The sequence below is a fragment of the Myodes glareolus genome, chromosome 11, assembly GCF_982192425.1.
Source record: "Myodes glareolus chromosome 11, mMyoGla1.1, whole genome shotgun sequence".
Classification (NCBI taxonomy): domain Eukaryota; kingdom Metazoa; phylum Chordata; class Mammalia; order Rodentia; family Cricetidae; genus Myodes; species Myodes glareolus.
In genome coordinates this window covers 35,629,818-35,651,211 of record NC_142036.1, presented here as the reverse complement: position 1 = coordinate 35,651,211, position 21,394 = coordinate 35,629,818, and the positions used below count along the sequence as shown (strand labels likewise).

At 38.4% G+C, this 21,394-nt stretch overlaps 1 protein-coding gene across 7 annotated transcripts in view; it reads right to left on the bottom strand.

Moving 5' to 3' along the window:
- Positions 1 to 21,394, bottom strand: part of Cep128 (centrosomal protein 128) — a 354,331-nt gene that overhangs the window by 238,774 nt on the left and 94,163 nt on the right. For all 7 annotated transcript variants that reach the window (XM_085697793.2, XM_085697795.2, XM_085697792.2 and 4 more), the window contains 2 exons: positions 7,684 to 8,034; positions 1,651 to 2,301 (listed from right to left, as the gene is read on the bottom strand). In XM_085697793.2, coding sequence (XP_085553919.2) covers positions 1,651 to 2,301; positions 7,684 to 8,034 — 1,002 coding nt within the window. The remainder of the gene's footprint in view (positions 1 to 1,650; positions 2,302 to 7,683; positions 8,035 to 21,394) is intronic.

Below are 21,394 nucleotides of genomic sequence, written 5' to 3'. Positions count from 1 at the left end.
ATATACTCAAGTGCTCTATACCTAGACTTTCATAATTAAGTCTAAGACGCTCCCACCTTACTCAACATAGTAAGAAACTAGAGTTGCCATTTTTCTCTCCGTATTTTCTGTGCTGTCTGCATAGTCTATCTAAGTTCACAAAATGTGACATTATTCACCTACCCACCAAACTTACTACCAAGTTGATTTCAGTCCTAAATCTTTCCCAGAACAGCCAAGTAACAACTCAAACAGTTTACCACATAGACTCAAATCATGTCTCTACCATTCTGCAGGCACATTATTACTTAACACTTCTGTCTTGATTTCCTTGTGAGTAAGAAAGCAATGTTGTACACTACTGTCAGGAAACACAAAGTGCTCAAAATATTTTCTACCAGTATTACTGTAGTGGCCAACCAATCAGCATGTAATATGAGCTCTTCTCTATGACCTTAATTCTAGTTTGATTCATGTCCTCATCATTCTAAAGAGCTATTGCACCTTACTTAATAAATATTGAAATACATGTCTTTTAGATTTTCCCATCTTCCATTTGGGATGTTAGCTTATGTGACATTATTTGACAGCATATCACAATTGCACATGTAAGATAGGGTGTTTGTTTCTTAGTGCATCTTATAACTGTGGTGACAAGGAGCACTAGTGGAACCTCACCTATTTGCCTGCCCTTCATTCTGATCTGCCACATCAGCTAGTGGTCCTAAGATGGCTACTGCCAGAAGGCCAGAAAGAACTGGGAGAGAACCTACAAAACAGTGTTCTGCGGGTATCAATTACTTGGTTATCATGTTCTCTTAATCTTAGGGACTTCTACAGTAGTAGCTGCATTGCAAGAACTTCTGAAGAAAAATGATTGCTAAACTTTAACAATTTATCTATTCATTTACTTATTAAACAAATATGTGCAAGGTATCAGAAATTATCTGAGGCTCTGATCATACAGCTGAAACAAATCCAACCTTTCGTGAGTTTCACGCTGACAAATGGAAATTAAAAACATAAATATGTAATATGGAACCTATACCATTTATGCACAATAGAGAAAAAGCAAAGTAGGAAGATGGACAAATTTAACCCAGGTGACAACCACTTGATTAATGACTGCCCCACATGGTAACAATGCCAACACCATTAGATTTTAAGAGCATTTAAACAAATGAAAGAATATCAATTAGGGATTTACCTAAGCAGATTGATTTAAAACAGAAAGAGTAAATCACAGAGGCCTTGGGTTCCCACAACATATAGGCTGTGTAGCTTTAGTTACCATACAAATAAGGACTGTGGCTATAGCTTCTGCGGCCTTGATAAGTCTTTGCCATTTGTATTTTAGAAGGTCATAAATGTTGAATGAGGGCATGTTTCAGGTACAGGACTTACAGCCACCTCTACCTTTCCTGAACTCCCAAAATAGCTAAATGTTCTCTTTAAAGGGCTCCTATGCTCTGAAATAGATGCTCCCAGGAGCTGCTATAACTCATTTCAACCTGGCCGAATAGGAATGAATAAACCTCTCTACTGTTGGTTTTCTCTTCCCTGCAATGCTTGGGAATACAGAATGATCTCTAAAGGTTTATGCTCTATTAACTTCATGAGCCACCAGAAAAAAATCCTGTCAGTCTCATCAAGATAATTGAACAGAGGTACCTTCAGTGTCCTGATATGATTCTCCGCTTCGCTCTTTTCTTTCTTAAAGTGCTTCATCAGCTCCTGGATGTTCTGTTCATGCTTGGTTTTCACACTGTGCAGTGATGATGTGAGATCTTCCAGCTCCCTCTGGTGAACGTCTCGTTCTAACTTTAACTGTGTGATAATGGTAGCCGTTTCTTCCTCTTTAGACTTTGCCTGGGCCGTCAGTTCAGAAAGGTTCTTGAGCACAGCTTTCCTGGCTCTCTCTTCTTCAGCCAGTTTATTAGCGAGATCGGCTCGGATGGCGCTCAAGTCCTTGATGGCCTCTTGCATCTCAAGAAGTTTGGCTTTGTCCTGGGCCTGGCTCACCTTGAGCTCTGCGATTTCTTCCTCCAGGTGAATTTTCTCAGCTTTGATCTGGCTTTGCATCTTACTCTGTCTTTTCACTTCACTCTCCAGCCGATGGATGGTGTCTAGGGAATTCTTCACCTCCAGCTCGAGGTCAGCTTGGTGAGACTCAGCGTCACTGAGTTTCTTCTCCTTGCAGTGCAGCTCCTCCTCCTGCTGGGCACGCTTGGTCAGGACGTCATTGAGCTCCTTTCTGAGATTCTCTATCTGCTGTAAGGCTGGATAAAGCTGGCTTTTCAACTCATCCTTCTCCTTTAGAAGCTAGTGGGTTACAAAACCAAACCAAGGAAATGTTACTACAAAATTTACTATGCATCTTCCAAGTAACAAAATAAAGCTCAATCCATAAGGAGAAAATTTCATTAAATAATATTTTGCCCATTTTAATGAACAATAATTTTAGGCTGGAAATGAGATATAAGCATATAAACACTTTATAGCTATGTAAAAATCACATATTACACTACCACACTGATATGAACATGTATTTCAGACAACTGTTACCAAAATGTACTAATCTATAATAATCAACAATTAGTCAAATGTAAGATAAAATCAAGCAAAGGAATAAAGGGGGGGGAAAAAACCTCTGTTGTGACTTTACTACATACTGAAACATTAAAACATTGCTTAAAAAAATAGTAATGTATATTCCAGTATTATACAAAACCAAGAGGTAAAGATAATATGAGGAACCTAGACAACATCTAATAAAGGTTATAATACATGATGTGCATCACTTGTGATAAACTAATGAAATAATGCCAATGTCTGAGAAGAAGCACAGCAACACACAACCAAGAAACCTGGAGATCCCACAAAGATGAACATAAGCTCTTTAACCATGGGAAGGTACTCAAGAGAAATCTATTCCCTGAGGGTAAGGGTAAACTGGATGACAGAGGCCAGGAACCAACCATCCTGGCATCTGATTCTCAGCACATTCATTTCGAACAACAGCGGCCAGTGGAGCCAAGTTGTTTCTAACACACGCTGAGCATGAGCAATGCTTATGCTTGCTGCCGGTTCTCAAATGCCCTCCTTGCTAAGATTTTGTTGCATTAGTTTTTGCTTTTCCCTTTTACTTTGAACTGAGAAAAATGCTGCATATATTTATGAGATGCAATAAGATAAATACTAGGCTTCTTTCAGAATCTCAAAGTTACCTAGACTTTATAAAGTTACATAAAAGCACATGCATATACACACATATGTACCAATGAAGCGGTAAAGCTGTGAAGAGAATCAAAGGAGACCAAAGCAAACAGGGAAGGTAAGAAAGTAGGTGTGTGTGTGTGTGTGTGTGTGTGTGTGTGTGTGTGTGTGTGTGTGTATGTGTGTGTAATTAAGTAAAAGGAAAAAAGAAAGGGGGAACTGTCTAAGCTGCTGGCCTTTGACCTGGGAAAACTGAATTTGCTTATCAGGTCAGCCATAAATAGGTCAATGGGCCTAAATTTTTAAATCATTTAACTTCAAAGAAAAAATAATTTATGATTCGGCACAAAGACTTTCTCTAGATACTTGAACCATGTTCTTGGGCTTCCCAGTCTCCAGAACTGAGTCCAATGGAATTCTATTGTTTACCCTCAGTCTGTGACATTCTGTTACAACAGGCAATAGCCTCATATAAGCTGTAATAACAAATACAGCATTTTAAGGGAATCATTACATTCATCTTACTAAAGAAGATAGAAATACCCTGTAAGGATAATGTGGCAAGATTCTAAAAGGAGGCCGCTTAAATACATGGATTAATGCTTGGAAAGGAAGCTGCCACAGACACGCTAACCATGAGTCAAGAGGTTTTCCGACAGAGATAAAGGTTGGTGTCTCATGACAACCTCTACCTGGTAGAACGTCCTCCTCCTGAAAGTAGCTTAAACAGCAAGAATCTTCCTTTTTCTCACAACGCAACAGGTCCAGAAACACAATGATTTAGTGACTGTCCTTAGAATCTGCTACTTTACAATTCTCTGAGTTCTCCATCTTCCCAGGATTCCAAAATCCTATCAATCCACATGAGAAAGGACAGCTCGGGCTGGAGAGTTACAGGACACTAGTCAGGTCTGGAACTTTCTTTGGGGTAATATAGACCCTGAAAACTATGTAATATTCATATATTTGCTTCTGGCTAAGGGATAGGTATGGTGAATAAAAGAATTGATAGGTCTCGGACTGAGATTCTGGAACTGAAGGTGTAAACAAAGATCTATTCTAGACGAAGAATAATCTGAGTTGTCCGAGTCAGCAGCTTGGGTGGAGCGACCTGCAGATCCCTGTGGAGCAGGACAGATTGAGTAATTCTTGACGACAAGAATTACTTTTAAGAAACCGGAGGGGGATAGGTGTCAAGCCCTTGAGAGATTTGGAAAAATAATGGGGGGGTGGGGAATGAGAAAGAGAAAAGAATGTTCTAGCCAGGTAAGCACAAGAATGGCATTGTCCAAAACCTTGATAGGAGCAGAAAAGGGACAACTCCTCAAAGACCCCACCAATGTCCACAGCACCATTTTATTTACTAAGAGGTTCGCTGCGGAGGGCTTAATGTTATTCACCTTTGGAAAGGAACGCAGAAAATGCCAGTGCATTCCTGAACTGCACCTCATAGGCTGCTGCAGCAGAAGCTTGAAAAGTGAAACACATTAGCAATGCGCCTTCTCACCTTAAACTATTAAATAGTTCAGACCTCAAGGAGAAGGCCATAACATCTCTCGGCAGGGGAGAAATGCATAGATGGAAAAGATGGCAAATGAAGATCCTTAAAGCCAAACACGATCAAGCAAAAAGCTGAATACACAAGCAAGCTGAAAGTTCTGCCAACTCAGCAGGAACAAAAAAAGAAACGCAGGGAACGCTAGTCATACGACAGTATAGGAAACTGGAGGAAAAACAGAAACGCGCACACCACGATCAAACTCGGATTTCTAATTCTTCCTCTTTGATTTTCAAAGCTCATCTGAAAACCAATGATTTCCAACAGCACTTAGAAAACGAGAAACTAAACTATCCGGACTAACGGCCAGATCACAAGAGCGATGCCCTGCAGTCTCCCTGTGTGTTCATGCACACTACTCAGGTGCACCGTGCTCCCTGGTCCTTGCTTATGCTCCCATTGAAGGGAAGAAAATGACCTCATCTTATTTGCTTTTGATGCCATTTTTCTATGATTATATGATTTGGGGTTAAAAATTACATGTCCTTTAGCAAGTAAAATAGTTTTGGTCATGTGACCAAGATTCAATAAACATACGTAAGAAAAATAGAAGAAATGGCGGGAGTGTTTAAAGAGAAAAGAAGCACTTAGTCTTTTAACACACTTTTAAGTGGCAAATTTTAAAGCAGTACATAAATTATGCTACAAAGAGAAACAGACTAGGCATAGAATCATTTTACAAATAAAAAATCTGTATCAGTTGTGCACACAAAATGGATCAACAAAGTTAGAAAATTATTTATTAAATTCATTCCTTAAACTACAAGGTGTTAAATTTGTATGATTTTTACTTTGAAATACACTTTCAAGTATACCCAAAAGTTGTTTTGTGAAAATAATTAGCCCAAAACAAAAAAGTAGATATTATGTCTTAAGATATCTTTGTGATTTTTATTAAAAATTAAACCTTAAGTAAATATTCCTTATAGGCAATATTCAATAAGTTGCGTTTCCCCTCTCTCTCTCTCTCTCTCTCTCTCTCTCTCTCTCTCTCTGGGGGGGGGGGGTATGTGTGTGCTATTGGAAATTGAACCCAGGGCACTGAATATGCCAAGCGTGTATCACTGACCCCAGTACAACACCAGGATGCCTTCCCCTATTACTCTCCACCTTATGATTTTAAGAGCAGGTCTCTCACTGAACCTGAAGCTTGATGTTTTGGCTGAACCGACTGGTCAGGTAGCCCTCAGATGCACCTGTCTCTGGTTCTCAGTCCTGGGATCACAGATGTGTACCACTGTACCTAGCTTTTCCATGGCTTCCCAAGACCCAATCACAGGTTCCCATACTTGTACAGCTTGTATGTGCCATCATCCTAGCTGCTAGATACTATGAAATGTTCCCAAAATTATTCACCACGTATTTGTACATCACAGATTTACTGGACCCTTGGAGCCTCCATGAAACATTTCTAAGCCTTTCTCCCTTGATTAATCATTGCTCACACTGCAACATGCCACATTAATTTTTAAGGTTTTTAAAGGATAAATTACAATGCCTGCTGTGATAATTGTAATCCTATCCTAACTGCAGAAATCACTTTAAAACTACTTCTTGCTTATCATCAGTAATGATAAATGATAAAAAATAATTTTATCAGGAATATTCTGGGAAATGATAGTTTAATAATTTTTAGTATTCTAAAAACTCAATCTAATAAGTGCTCAGCACCATAAATTGGGATACTGCCTGGTGACATGGACCATTCTAAATTTCCTCTAATAAAGCCAGATCCCCAGACAACTCTAGGTCAATCAGCAGCAACTCTCAGCTCTCTGGCTGCCTTCCCTTACAGGCATATTCACAGAACCAGTTGCCAGGCCAGGCCGACAACAGTATAATCAAGGTAAAGGAAGTTTCTGAGATCAAATCAATTTAGATTCGAGTCCAAAAGCTTTGAGACCACTTTACCTCCTGGCAGCCAGTCACGCAACTGTGTGTCAGATGAGTTAAAACAGACGGCACTCCACAGTGAGCAAAGGCTTCCCTGATCTTAAATCTGAAGAATACATACTTAAAAGGTAAAGCATCACGTTCATGACATTTGACCCAAAATAAGTCTCTGTCATTGTAAGTGATGTCAGCTGATCCTATGAACATAATTGTCCTGAATTTTCCTTTTCTGATGCTATTTGTATTATTTCCAAAGAGAGTCCACTTAAGCAAATGATTATTCTGGACTATTTTGAGTTCTTGACAAACAACAAAGTATATACAATAATCCCAGACCAAACATGGACAAAAATCTATCGTGACTTTTTAACATCTGTGTCTAGTTCAAACCAAAGATACAGCTGAAAATCAACACAGGGGTATTAAATCTATTAGAAGGAACTGATTGTGCAAGAGACAAGATACAGTGAATACATACCAAGATTAGCACAGGCTTTCTGCTGCTCTTAGGAGAGCACAACATAGTCAGAAGGAGCCTTGTGATCGGAAGGCACTGCTCTGCCAGTGACGCTGCCAGTGTCACCCCTTTAGCTCAGCCGATTCCAGCACCTCCCTGGAGAATTCATTAGTCACTACTACAGCTTTAACCCTCTCCTTTCCACCCTGGCCTTCAGTCAAGGTACTCAAAGAAATGAGACTGGAAAGTACATGGAGTAGGGAGTGAGCCATCTTGCTAAGGGAGATGAAGTGACTTTTCCTCTGGAGAGTTAGAATATTGAAAAATAATTCAAATTAGAGAACTCATAAGCTAAACTGAGACAGAAGGTAGAAGATCCCTCAACTCTGAAAAGCCACCAAATATTAAAATATTTTAGGAGATCTGAAAAATCCAAACACAAAATAATGTTTTCCCTTCAACTAAATAATACATAATGGCTTTTTGTCTGAGGGTGTATCAATAGGTGTAAACCTAGCATGGTCCTCAGGTGTTCTTTCAAAGGATGGATGGACAAAGGCTAGGAACCTGGCTCTTATACCTGATTGTTCTTATCTGTCAGCTGGTCCAGGGTTTCTGCTTGTTTCTCCAGTGCCCGCTCCAACTTCTTATGCTTCACCTTCCACTGACGGATGGTGTCCTGGGCCTTCACTTTCAGGTCTTCTCTCCTCTTCTCAGCCTCCTCTCTCAGGGCTTCTGATCTCTGGAACTCACTAAGGTAGTGCTCTGCCTGCTTGGTCGCATCCTCTGCGTGGTGACTCAGCTCTGTTATCTGGAGGTCACTGCGCTGACGATCAGCCTCACAGGTTTCAAAGTGATTCTGGATCTCCTTAAGTTGATCTAACATCTGCAGTTGTTGTTTTTCCCTGATCTCCAAGTCACGTGTTAGAGTCTAGAATGAACACATGGAATATTAAGATTAAATTCTTGTCAAGGTTGGGTGTGTACCATGCTATCCAATACACTCTGAGACAAAAGCCATCACCACCCAGTTTCATTCACCATCAATCTAGAACGTCGGGTTCATTGCCGTGTATTTAACAGTCAAATTAACTTGGGGTAAACTAGTACCTCTCTTTCACACTATATCTTTCTAATTGTCACAAAATTAGAAGGCAGTGCTGAGAAAAATGTGTTATTTTAGTAAAAACCTACCTACTGCTTTATTCAACTAAAGCAAAGTCAGTGATTTAAAATATGTCAGATTATTAGAAAACTCTTAGAAGCAATTATGTAGCATTTCACCATGTGGCAGCACATGAAACATATTATAATAAAATAATAAATCAGTAACAATAACATGAGCATTAATGATGGAAACCTCATGTTGATAACACTGTGTTTAAAAGTTCCTTTCAAAGATTCCCTGGGAAGTGGTCACAGTTATTTCCAGTTTTAACAATGTAATATAAGTCTAAACAGTTCTCTCATGCTGTTATGAACTACTGCAGTACACAATTTCAAATAAACTTAAACTTATTCAGGACATTTCTTTAGTCAAGGCAAGTGTCTTTAAACCTAGCTTTCCTGAAATAGGGTGGGGTGGGTAATTTTTACATTTGGAAGTTTACACTAAAACATGATGAATGATACATAATAAGAAAATTAAATATTGAATGTAAAATGAGACTAATCGGTTTTATACAAGTAAAACAAGGTTATTTTACTCATAAAACTTTGTAAAGCAGTCATAAGTACAGAAATTAAGTATTTACAATGTTTCACAAAAGATATTCCTTCTGACAGTTACTTTCCTACACCTAGAAATGACAAATAACTCTAAAATGCCATTGGTCCAAAAAATAATGGACCCAACAGGCTAAAATGATGCTGTGATTCAGAGAAACAATAAACACCATCTATCTACCTGAGGCAATGAAGAATAGGCAGGCTAGAAGTACTTACAGAGTTCTGGCCTCAGCAGCAGCATTTTTCAGCCTCAGTTTCATTAACCATGATCAGTGGCTCAAAACTAAGCATCACAAGAATAACCAAGCTACCATCCATAGAACTACAGAGGACAGGTACAGATTAAGGATCTAGGGGGGACAGAAAGATCTCTTTAGGAAGGGAAAAAAGAATAGTTACAGATGGGTGGGGACACTGGAACAGGAGAATCAAGTGGGGAAGGGAAGAGAGAGGGACCAAGGTGGGAATACAGGGAGAGACAGCTATAAATAATGGCCATTGGAGGGCTAATATGGAAACATAACACAGTAGAAGCTTCCTAAAATAAATACATATGTAAAGGCAATCAAAATGAAAGCATCAAATAATGGAGGAGACAGGACCCCGACTGGCCATCTCTTGTCACAAAATGAAGCTTCCAGTACTGGGATTAGGTTAGTCTAATTGAATTGTCGGCTACAGGGGTTCCATGGGAACCACCAAACAACCTAGGCTATGGCCAAGACAATAGTCACTCTCCACACAATGACAGCAAGGCCCCACTGCTGAAGACCACACCTAACACAACTCATTGAACATGGAGAAGCTGAGCTGGGGCCTACATAGAGCCTTCACCCCTATCTGCTACCATCTTTGGTACAGGAAGGCACTCTGCATGCTAATAAAAGAGAACATAAACACAGTCTAGCCACAAATCCTTTTAGCTACAATGGAGTCTGACCTACAGGATAAACTAGAGCAGTGGCGGCACAGAGCTTGTAGGACTAACCAATCAATTTCGGATTTGACTTGAGGCCCACTCTATAGATGTAACCCATATCTGACACTGCTTATTTGACCAAGAACCTCAGATTAGATAGCCCAGGGACCTAGAGCAAAACCAAATATTACTTTTTTAAAGAAAAGATAGATAAAAGTAACAATAAAATGACTTCTAATGACATCCTGCTATACTCTAGATCAGTGTCTTGCTTAGCTATCATCAGAGAAGCTTCTTTCTGTAGCAAATAGGAACAAACACAGAGACCCACAACCAGACAAAATGCAGGGTTAGAGAGCCAGGAACACTCAGCCCGAAACGGGATGCCTCTATCAAAACTCACCCCTTGGGGCTCAAGAACCCAGCAGAAGAGAAAGCAAAAAGAGTGTAAGAGTCAGGGGAGCTATAGGCCATCAAGAAAACAAGGCCCTCTACATCAACAGGAACAAAGGTCTTATAAACTCACAAAGACTGAGACAGCACGCACAGGGCCTGCATGGATCTGTACCAAGTCCGCTATGCATATGTTACAGCTTCCAGGTTAATGTGTTCGTGAGCTCTTGAGCATGTAAACAAGTTGGTCTCTGATTCTTGTGCCTTCCCTTAGGTTCTTTTCTTTGTTTATCCTAACCCAATGTGTTAGCTTTTGTCTTTTATTATATCTTATTTTATTATTATCCCTTAGAAGCCTGTTTGTTTTCTAATGCGAGACCAAAACGAGGTGGATCCAGATGGGAGGGAAGCTGGGGAGGAAACTGGGAGGAGTAGAGAGAAGGGAAATCATAACCAGGATATATTCTGTGAGGAAAAAAAAACAATTTTTTTCACATAAATGAAGTCATTTTGACATTATAACAAAAATTCCTTTTTAAACAAATAACCATGCCTTGAAAACAAGGTTCATGTTCAGAGCAACAGGTTTGCATTTGCTCAGTTGCCCAAGTTCAGGGCAGCCTGGAAGACATGAGTCACCCCTTTGTCCACCCAAATCAAACAGTAAACTGAGAACTGTGCACTTGCTTGCATGGAAAATTCTAAGCAGAGATCAGAAAACTCTAGTGATTGTGGTTTACTGTTTGCCCTTATTCTAAAAGTTTTACAAATACTGTAGAAATCAACATTATTAATGAGCAACAACCACATGAGTCCACATTTGACAGCAACAAACAAGTGAACTTCTTGTTTCCTTCTTGTCTCTTTTGGCAACAACTTAAAAGAAGAGCAATTACAACCACCCTGTGTCAGATATTTGGCTCCTAGAAACAGTGTAAATAACAAAGAAACTGACAATTTAGTTGGGAAGATGTTCACAACCAACCCCTAAATCACATCCAACAACAGTAAACGCTAAACATGGTGCAGAACTGTCTACAGGTCTACATTCTATAGTCAGGCCTCCATGCTGTTTCAATTTGTGGCAGGCAACCAAGACTTGCTACACTTAAAAATCTGTCCAAAATCGCACACTTTGTAGTTTTAGGAAAGACACTGGGCATAGTATGATTTACACTGAAAAACCTGTCCAAGATCACACACTCTGTAGGTAATGAAAAGATACCTGATATAGTCTGGATCCAGGTTCCCTGTTCTTTGACACCCTTCCTGTTGCTATACCAGATTACTGTCAAGGAGAGGAACTCTCCCTTGGCATCCTCTTGGTGACCTTCCAAACCTGGGTTCCTAATCTCTGTATTCTTTCACTTTAGTCATTTTCTTGCTGACGTCTCAAACTCTTTCTAAATTGTTCATCAACAAAAACACCAGCTGGGATGAACTAGGCAGCTTCCTAATCCCTACCACAAGCTCTGAATCTCTTGGGGGGCAGGGAGGAATCACACAGGAGTAACAGTCAACTCAATCACAAATTAAGAGCCACACATCAGCACTTAGAAAATTTTCCACACCACCATCCAATTTAGACAAGGGTCATTCCAAACTCTTTCATTAATATTCTACCATCTCTCACCCACTTTTAATATGCAACCCAGCTCTCCTGAATAGAGTAAATTGAGGCAGTCTAGACAGGACACCACCAAAACATCAACCTGTACAACTCTGAACCTTACCAATGACTCATCTGTCTGCTTCTGTGATGTTTGTAGGACTCTATCATCAGTAAACAAATAACCAGGAATGCTAGTTCCTGGCTGCAACTGGAAGAACTTTTTATATTTAGAAGACACAGAATTATCTCAGCCCCTACAGCTTCATGGCATTTATTCCCCACTTAAATGCTATAAAAGCATAGAAACCCCATCTAACTAAGAATTCCTTCTTATACATTACCAAAACATTAGATCTTCCAACTAAATCTGAAACTTTTCAGAACTCGATTCCATTTCTATTCTCATCCTTCAAGGGAGAGAAAATGGTGATTGTTATATTAAAGACCTCAGGTTTGAGGAGTTTTTGAAGGATGTAGAGGACTCAACACTTTATAGTCAAACTTACGATAAAATTTAGTAAGATAAAAGGATACCAAGAAAAACCAGCAAAGGAAAGGGGGACAGAGGCTGAAACCCAGGGAAAACAGGGGTGATAATCCAGTCCTCTCTCCAAGTGGAGTCAAACATGAACTGCACAATCCCTCTAACAGGGAATTAGCAATACTTGTAAAATGTCGCCAGCTAAAAAAACTTATTAGAAACTTCAACCATGGGCATTAACATAAGCAACATCTGCCTATCAGATACCAAAACTCAAACTACAGCACAAAAGCACACAAACAAAACACCCTAGATATTCAACACATTATTTACAATGTCTAAGCAAAGTAAATAGTATTAAGGGTCACACGTTTGACTTCAAATCCCAGCTCTGGGACTCTCTGGCCTGAAAGGAGCAGATTATTCTCTCTGAACCAAAGCTATTCAATTTACAAAGTGAGCCAGAGAGTATCAGCCTCTCAGAGGAATCACAACCCACACAAGACCTAGAAAGTGCGTGAAGATGAATGCCACATTTTAGGAACTTAAAATGAATAGATTTTTATATCTAACCAGAGGACATATTGGGATGAGGAAGGTACTACAATGTCTACATTTTAGAGAGGGAAAGTTGAAGCAGAGTGGTCATTACAAGATAAAATGGGTATTTGACATAGAAATGACTAGTCATAAGCCCCTATGAGTCAAATGCTATTTCATTGTATTAATGACCTGAATATGGGCTAAAGAACTTGAATATCTATATAAGAGGTCAGAAATAGAAAAGAATCCTGAAATAGGAATTACATAAACACCAGTGCACAGGTATTTATAGAAATGTATAGAAAGTAGGGAAAAAAAGAAGAAGAATCACAGGATAAAGCTTGACCTTGAGTTTAAATAAAAACCAGGAGCTAGAGTCAAAGTACTAAAGCAAGGCTCTGAGTTTAACACCTAGTACCAGGAAGAAAAAAAATCCTATCTTGCTAGACATTCTGGCTAAGCATGTAATAGCAATACTTGGGAAGCTGAGGCAGGAGAATGGGATACAGAATAAATTCACTTGGTATACAGAATAAATTCCAAGTCAGCTATGACACATAGGAAGACCCTGTCTCAAAACAAAACAGTATATAAATGAATAAATAAACAGATAGATCCATCCCAGAGGTACACACTTACTACCTACAATTCCTAAGACCAAAGACCATGTGCTGGGCACTGAGGAAAGGACAGCACAAGAACTGCCGACTGGGAGGGAAGACGTGCTGATGTCAGTGAGGAGACACATGATGCTGGTCAGGAGATTCCGGACAGGAAGAAAGACAAGAGGACTGGCAGGCAATGTGAAATGTGAAGAGGAGAAGATCCAAGTAAAGGAGTGGAAATGAACAAAAACAGAGTCCACACCATGAGTCCCTGCTGATGACAAGGAGTGACAGGTGCAAAAGGATAAAGAAAGACTGCAGACTAAGGTCAGAAACCTAGCTGAAGGGATGACAAAGTCCACTTGGAACTTTCACAGGTTTCCTGGCATGGGCTTAACATGATCACACAGGTAACTAAGGAAGATTATCACTAAAGGACAATATGCTAATACTCTCTCTCTCTCTCTCTCTCTCTCTCTCTCTCTCACACACACACACACACACACACACACACACACAAATATATATTTATGTGTGTGTGATGTATGTATATATACATACATGTAATAGCTATGAACTTATGTTTATACATGTCCTACAATAAAAAATGTACTTCATAAAATTACACAGATGTTTATATTATAGTTGTTTAATGGACTATAAAGAACAACTTTTACATTTTAATTATCGTAACGAGTTAAAGTTAATATATTTTTATTAAGTTTGCTTTAAGAATAATTATTTGGCTGCAAATATTTGGTAAGAACACAAGTGTTACTGACAATATTTCTCATAAAAGCTCTTCAACCAACCAAGAATGACTGGAGCAACAAGGCAGTTTCCTGAAACACAGTACAATGAGTAGTGCATATCTGAACGCACAGGCATTAACAGAAATGACATCTCAAGCGTGGGCATTCAAAGCTTTGTTCCTCAAAAACAAAAAAGCAGAACACCTACAGCAAACAATGGCCAACGAACCACTGGAAATAGGATTTCATATAAATAAACTACCATTTAAAAGAAATTCAACAAATTTTCGATATAATGACCCTGTGAACAAAGACTCTCCAGCACTCTCCTGAGCTAAGGTTTTCTGGGGTACAAATCAGATCTGTAAAACAGATGTGATAGAGAGATCTGGAAAGAAGAAGTAAGGCAAAGGTCATATTAATGTTCCCTCTTTGTCATTAATGGCGGTCAAAGAGATGCCATGTTGTCCCAGGGTGAATGCCCACCCTTTGCCTCTGAGGGTTCTGCAGCATCAACATCTAATGCTTATTGGAGGCCTAGATGTGGTAATTAGGTTAACAACACCTAGAATTATAAAAATATCCAGAGCAGTTCTTCCCACAATAAGCATCAATATTATAAGTCTGACCTTTAGTGATTTGACAGGATTTCTTCTGAAATTCTTGGATTTTTAGTTGAACTATGCCCCACTCAGCTCTGCTGGAAATTAGCCTGATGTGTTACTGTATGTATGCCTTGATAAGCTCACTCATGTCAGGATAATTTCGGTGTTTTACAGAACTGGTATTGAAAGAACCAATTGTCCAGTTAGGAGAACTACGACAAGCCTCTTTGAACAAAAGAACTCAAATCAATCAAAGCAAGTCTGCAGCTTTGAAACATATCTACATGAAGCTAAGTTATGACATCACTCACTGAATCCATAATATATAAGGATTTTCTCAAGCACAGGAATGGCAAGTAGAATGCACACTTAGAATCCAGGAGCAAATTCTTACCGTATGCAAAACACATATTAAACTGATTCAAACTTTTAACAAGTTATAGAGAAGGAAAGACATCAAGGGCTACTTTAGTGTCATGTCAAATGGGTTTTATATAACTTTCCATTTCTAGCATAATAACTTTAACCACATACACTGTTATCATTGTCTTCCTAATAAGTAGAGAGACACATACAGGACACTAATCCAAAATATTAGGTCCCTTGAGTCTTAGTGATTAAAAATAATTGTTTCTCTACACATCCAAAGAGAACATATGCCTCATTCAGCTACTTGTACTTTTTAATCATACCAAGCCTAAGACAAGTACAAGAAATAATGTTCAATTTATTAAATGAAGAAATAAAATATTAACTTGCTTCATTAACTGTGATGTTCATTATACATATTTTAAATATATATCTCTTCAGAATGTTTAACTATGGTTAACTTCTAGGTCCCAGCAATTCATAAGGAAAATCTGACCATAACACACATATCTTAAATTACATTTATATTTTCCTAATTCTTTTCACACTCCATTGGACTGATAATTTCATCCATGCAACTCTTGATGTTTAACTTGACGCTTTGAAAAAAGAAAATTCAGGGCTGGGGAGGTGGCATGGTGGCTAAGAGCACTTGTTGCATCTGTCGAGGTTTCAGTCCCAGCACCTACATGCTGCTGTCCCTAACTATCACCCTGAATCTCAACTCTGTGGGTATCAGACATAGACATGGTCCACATACATACTTGTAGGCAAAACACTTGTATGTGTAAAATAATAAAACAAATTTTAAAAATTTTAAAGAACAGAAAACGTGGATATATATTATATAAAATATTTTGCTTTCAAGGCTAGAGAGATAACTCAAAGGTTAAGATGCTGTGACCAAATACCTAAAAACAGAAGCTTAAGGTGGGGAGGATTTATTTGGGCCCAAAATTCACAGAGTACAGCCCATCATGGCCCGAAGACAGGACAAGCTGAAGACGGCTTGTAGCAGACACCACAAACATCTGGGCAGCAGAGTAAGCAGAAAAAACACGGCCCAGGAGCAAAGGAGTTGCACCACTCATAACCTGACCTAAAGGCACAATTTCTACCTAAAGTGACAACTCACAAAAGTCTAACAACCAATCAAAATACAAGATCACAGATATAAAAAAAATCAGAAGCTGTCACTAATGCAGCTGCCCTTGTCCAGCCATTCTGCCCAGCAGTGTAGAGAACCAACCAACCGCAAGCTATCTCTATGCCACCTTCTCTGCTCTGACTACCCAAGAGAGCATAAGAGCAAGAGAGCATGTACAAACCTCTCCCTCAGCTTCTTTGCTACCCCAAAAGTCATTGGATAAATGGATGGAAATCCCATCACATTTCCCCCCTTTTTCTCTAAATAAGAAGGTGCTAATCCTACCATAAAACTATTCACAATAAGAACAACTATCAAGTTGTTTGATGCAGTATTGTGCAGAAGAAAGGAAAGATAATAATATAAACAAAAATGAAACTAGAACCAACAAGAACAACATCAATCAAGAAAAACATATTAAATGTCCTGGATATGCATAACTGGCAAATAACAGAGATTATATCCTGGAAAGTCTAAGTCCTGTACCTAATATGACTAGCTAAGATATGAGAGAATTATAATTGTAATTAAGATCCCCTGAGAGGTCGCCATGGGAGTGATGGCCCAAGTGATCCAACATCCAGAACAGCTTCAAGGTAATTGGCTGAGATTATGCAGCCTCACAGACTATTGCAACAAAGATTTAAACATAATTCTACATTTTTTCAGGATCCCCATAAGATTATCAGTGTGACCCCCATCAGCAGGAAGTAGTATAGAAAAGTATGCCCAACATTCCCAAAATATTGTTTATAAATGGTTTTCATTTAAACAGGGTTGGTTATAAATGGTTAATGGTCATAGTCAATTTCTTTCTAAAAGAAGTAAAGGGGATAGAATATAGGAATGAGGGAAAAGGAAAGATTTATTGAATCTAAATCCTTAAATCAAAAGACAACTACTAATCTCAAAATACTTTAAATTGGTATAGATTTTGGATTATTAATACAAACTTAAATTCAACTTTGTTATACTATATATTTCTATTCTTCTTTAAAGTATTACATTTATATGGCTCATTTTAAAATGTAGTGTATAGTTAAGAAATACAAATTAATAGTCATCTATAATAGTCAAACTTATAGCCATGTTAATTAGGTTTTCTAGATAAGCAGAGATATATTTCAAATGGATAGGTAATCTTCAAACACTTCAAAAACCTACAGAATATGGCATTTAAATTGTATTAAGAATTTAGACTTCTCTCGACAGTGAGACATATCTGATCCTGGCAACACCAATTACCTCAAGAAGATAATGGGTATGGAAGAAGCTCCTTATGTAGTTTGCTCTCATTGTGGCAAAGCTAGCCATTTGGGCAAGAAACTGCTCTTGCCTAGACTATTTGACGGTATGCTATATAAACTGGACATGCAGGACCCACTGGAAAATAACTGCTAAACTTTGTCAAAACAAGGCAGGATGGTCCTTCAGGGTTCCTGCTTCACAGAAAAAAACTGCCAGACATTCTACAGGAAACAGAAGAAAATGACTGACAAACTACCAATATAGATGGAATAATCTTTCAAATTTCCTGCATCATTGAAAAGTCTGCCAGATAATATGAGCATGCACGTTGAAGATAGATACCCCAACATTACAGAAGAACACTGGGTGACTGTGTAGGAAGCCAGATGTCTCTGTCATGTGTAGAGTTTTGAAAGTTGCTTACAATGCACTTCCTGTTTACTTGGGTAATATTATATTATTCTGGGGTTTTTGATGAAGTTGAAGACTAGATAGTTATAATCATAGTTTTCCTTAGTTATGCTAAAATATAAATGAGATATAAAATTTAGACTCTCAAAGACAAAATAGATGATAAAGTATTTTCTCTAATTTTGCCAAATATAAATACATTAAATATTGTAACTGCAATTCTTCTTCTTCTTCTTCTTTTCTTCTTCTTCTTCTTCTTCTTCTTCTTCTTCTTCTTCTTCCTTCTTCTTCTTCTTCTTTCTTCTTCTTCTTCTTCTTCTTCTTCTTCTTCTTCTTCTTCTTCTTCTTCTTCTTCTTCTTCTTCTTCTTCTTCTTCTTCTTCTTCTCCTCCTCCATATCCTCCTCCTCCACCACCACCACCTCCTCCTTCTCTTCCTTCCCTTCTCTTCCTCTTCCTCTTCCTACTCCCCCTCTTCTTATTCCTCATGCTCTTCCTTCTTCTTCCAGACAGAGTCTACCTATGTACCCTTGACTGGTCTGGCACTTGCTATGTAGATCAGGCTAGCCCAGAACTAACAGCAATCATCTCTCTCTCTCTCTCTCTCTCTCTCTCTCTCTCTCTCTCTCTCTCTCTCTCTCCACCCCCCCCCCAAGTATTGGGATTAAAAGCATGTACAATCATGTCCAACAAGTTTTTTCTTCCTTTAAAAACCTCTTGATTCACATTTTTGAATACATTTGCAAGACAAATTTCTGAAAGAAAAAGTGCTAAGCAAAAGAGAAGACTTGTTGCAATATCTGTGTCTTCCCCTCAAGTTTATTCTTTATTCATTCTGTGGTAATGGTGTTTTCTCTGTTTTTGTTGGTTTGCTGAGTTCCTGACTACCCTGGACTACAGAGTGTGACTAACTTCCAAAGCTGCATATCAACCTTCATAAATGTCAGTTTATCATATCTGTTATTTTATATTGATACCTTAATGATGCCAATAAATGCAATGAATAATAATCCAAGTTAAAAAGAAAAGAAAAAAACATAAACAAGAGCTGAGGTGTATCTCAATTGATAGATTACTCAGCTGATAGAACGCAAATGCACAAAGCTCTGGATTTGATCTCCAGTCATTTACATTTGGCATGCTAGCACACCCTTGTAATCCAAGCAAGCAGGAGAACCAGAAATTCAGAGTCATCCTTGCCTACTTAGTGAGTTCAGGGATAGCCCTGCCTGTATAAAGCCCTGTCTCACATAACAAACAAACAAAACAAAAGCATAGTGGAAACCAGAAAACTTATATGCACTATATTCTAGTGGTTAAAAGAATGACAATTAAAGCCTCAGACCCAGCAAAAATGTCCTTTAAAATGAAAAAAGTATATTCCCAGATGATCAAAAATTGAAAGAATATGAGACTAGTAGAACATCCTTATCTACAATAGTAAGAAAGAACTGAGGACGGAAGCAACTGCTACCTCTTAGTCATTCATGTCTACATGATATGATGAGACAGCCCCCACACCCTGGTCACACACGCCCTAGATCGCTTTTCTGTCACTGTGACAAATGCTAGAACCAAAGCGAGGGAGAGGACAGGGTTTATTTGGTTTATATCCTGAGGTCACAACCCATCACTGAGGGAAATGAAGGCAGCAACTCATCAAGAACTAGTCAAAATGGATGAATATTGTTCATCACCGAATTCACCAGCTAGCTTCTTCTATAGCCACAATCACCTACATAGGTGTGGTACTGCCCACAGTTGGCTGGGCCCTCCCACATCTATTAACAATCAAGACAATAATACCTCACAGATGTGGCCACAAGCCAACCTGATTGAGGCTTCTCTCTCAGAAGAGAGACTTCTCAGGTGTGAATTAACATAAAAACTAACCAGAGCAATAGATAACTAGATGAATAAATTAATAGCCAAACTGAGGCCAAGCAAATCTCAATAAGGACAGAGTCAATGTGGTGACAGCAGGAAATCTGTCTTCCTCATGAAGCCACACGCCCTACCCGTTCAGCTATTTTATGTAAGTTGAAAGATTTCAGAAAAGTTCCCTTTATACTTTCTAATTATTTTGCTGTAATTATTAATTTGTTAACATACAAATAACTATTATTTTAAAATTGATTTATGATACTACCATACCTAATATTCAAAGAGGCTATAAGCCTATTTCTATTTTCTGGTTGCTATGTTTTAATTTTTAATTTTTTGATTTTTTTCATTGTGATGACAGAATGCCAGACCCTTTATGACAAATCATATAAATAATACAAGGTCTAAGTGATAGCTTCCTCCTCAGAGTACTTGCTTCTGTTGGGAGAGACCACTGGAAAAGAAACACATAGCATGAAAGCAGATTCAAAGCTAGGCTACAACGTGGCAGTCCTTGTGTTTAGTATATTTTCAGTTCACTGAGGTTCCAGAAGGCTGACACTCAGGGCAAAAGTCTGAGAGTTTTCCCAGGATCCTGCATCTTTAGTGAGTCCAATGTCTACCCTCTGCTTTCCAACTTGTGAAACAGCACACATAGGATTCCAATTTCTGAATCAGGACACAGCAGACAGGAAGAAAGTACTGCAAAAAAATAAAAAGTCAAAACCACCACTGTACTTGGAATTTAAACAAAAACCCGAAGTCTCTCTTCCTATTCCTTGAGTTGTTAATAAATCTCTAATTATTTCAAAGTTTTAAAAATACATTCCTATAGTAACTAATGTTAACTGTCAACCTGACAACATTTAGAATCACAAGGGGAAGTACTTCTGGATATTACTAAGAGGCTGCTTCCAAAAAGATTTAACTAAGGGAGGGAAGACCTACCCTGAACATGGATGACACCAACCCATTGCTGGGAGAAAAGTGCCTCAGGTTCCTGCTGCCATGCCTTCCCTGCCATAACAGACCGTTTTAGTCAGGTTAATATTTCGTTATAACTAGAAACCTAACTAATACAAAGTCTTACAGCTTTTCTGCCAAAACCTAGTACATCATTAGGGTGGTAACCACCCTGTTTTTTAAAACAGAACTGACAAAGATTTGCCTCTAATATCATATCATTAGCAGTCCCCTTAAAAAAGAGACCGTACATGAGATATAAACCCAATCTTTACCTATGTGAAATACAGCAAATTAAATGCATTCAGTGGATTTGAGGAGGAAAATCACGAGCACAAACTTCTGTTTGATTAGTCATGTTACTTATCAGCACCTAAAACAGTTTTCAGAATATATAGGAATGATTGAACTTTACATTTTACAGAAATAATTTTACCATTTCCAAACTTTAAAGAGTGTAACAGTGATACCAATGCTTGTCTGAGGCTAAGTACAATCTTTTCTCATTTTATGCCCTTGTAGAAAGCTCCTTGAAACAAACATCTAAAAAAACAATTTAATTTGCCACTTAAAATGATATGCTATCAAATTAAAATTTCTCTAAAGATAAGGTAACAATAAAGACTGCAGTCA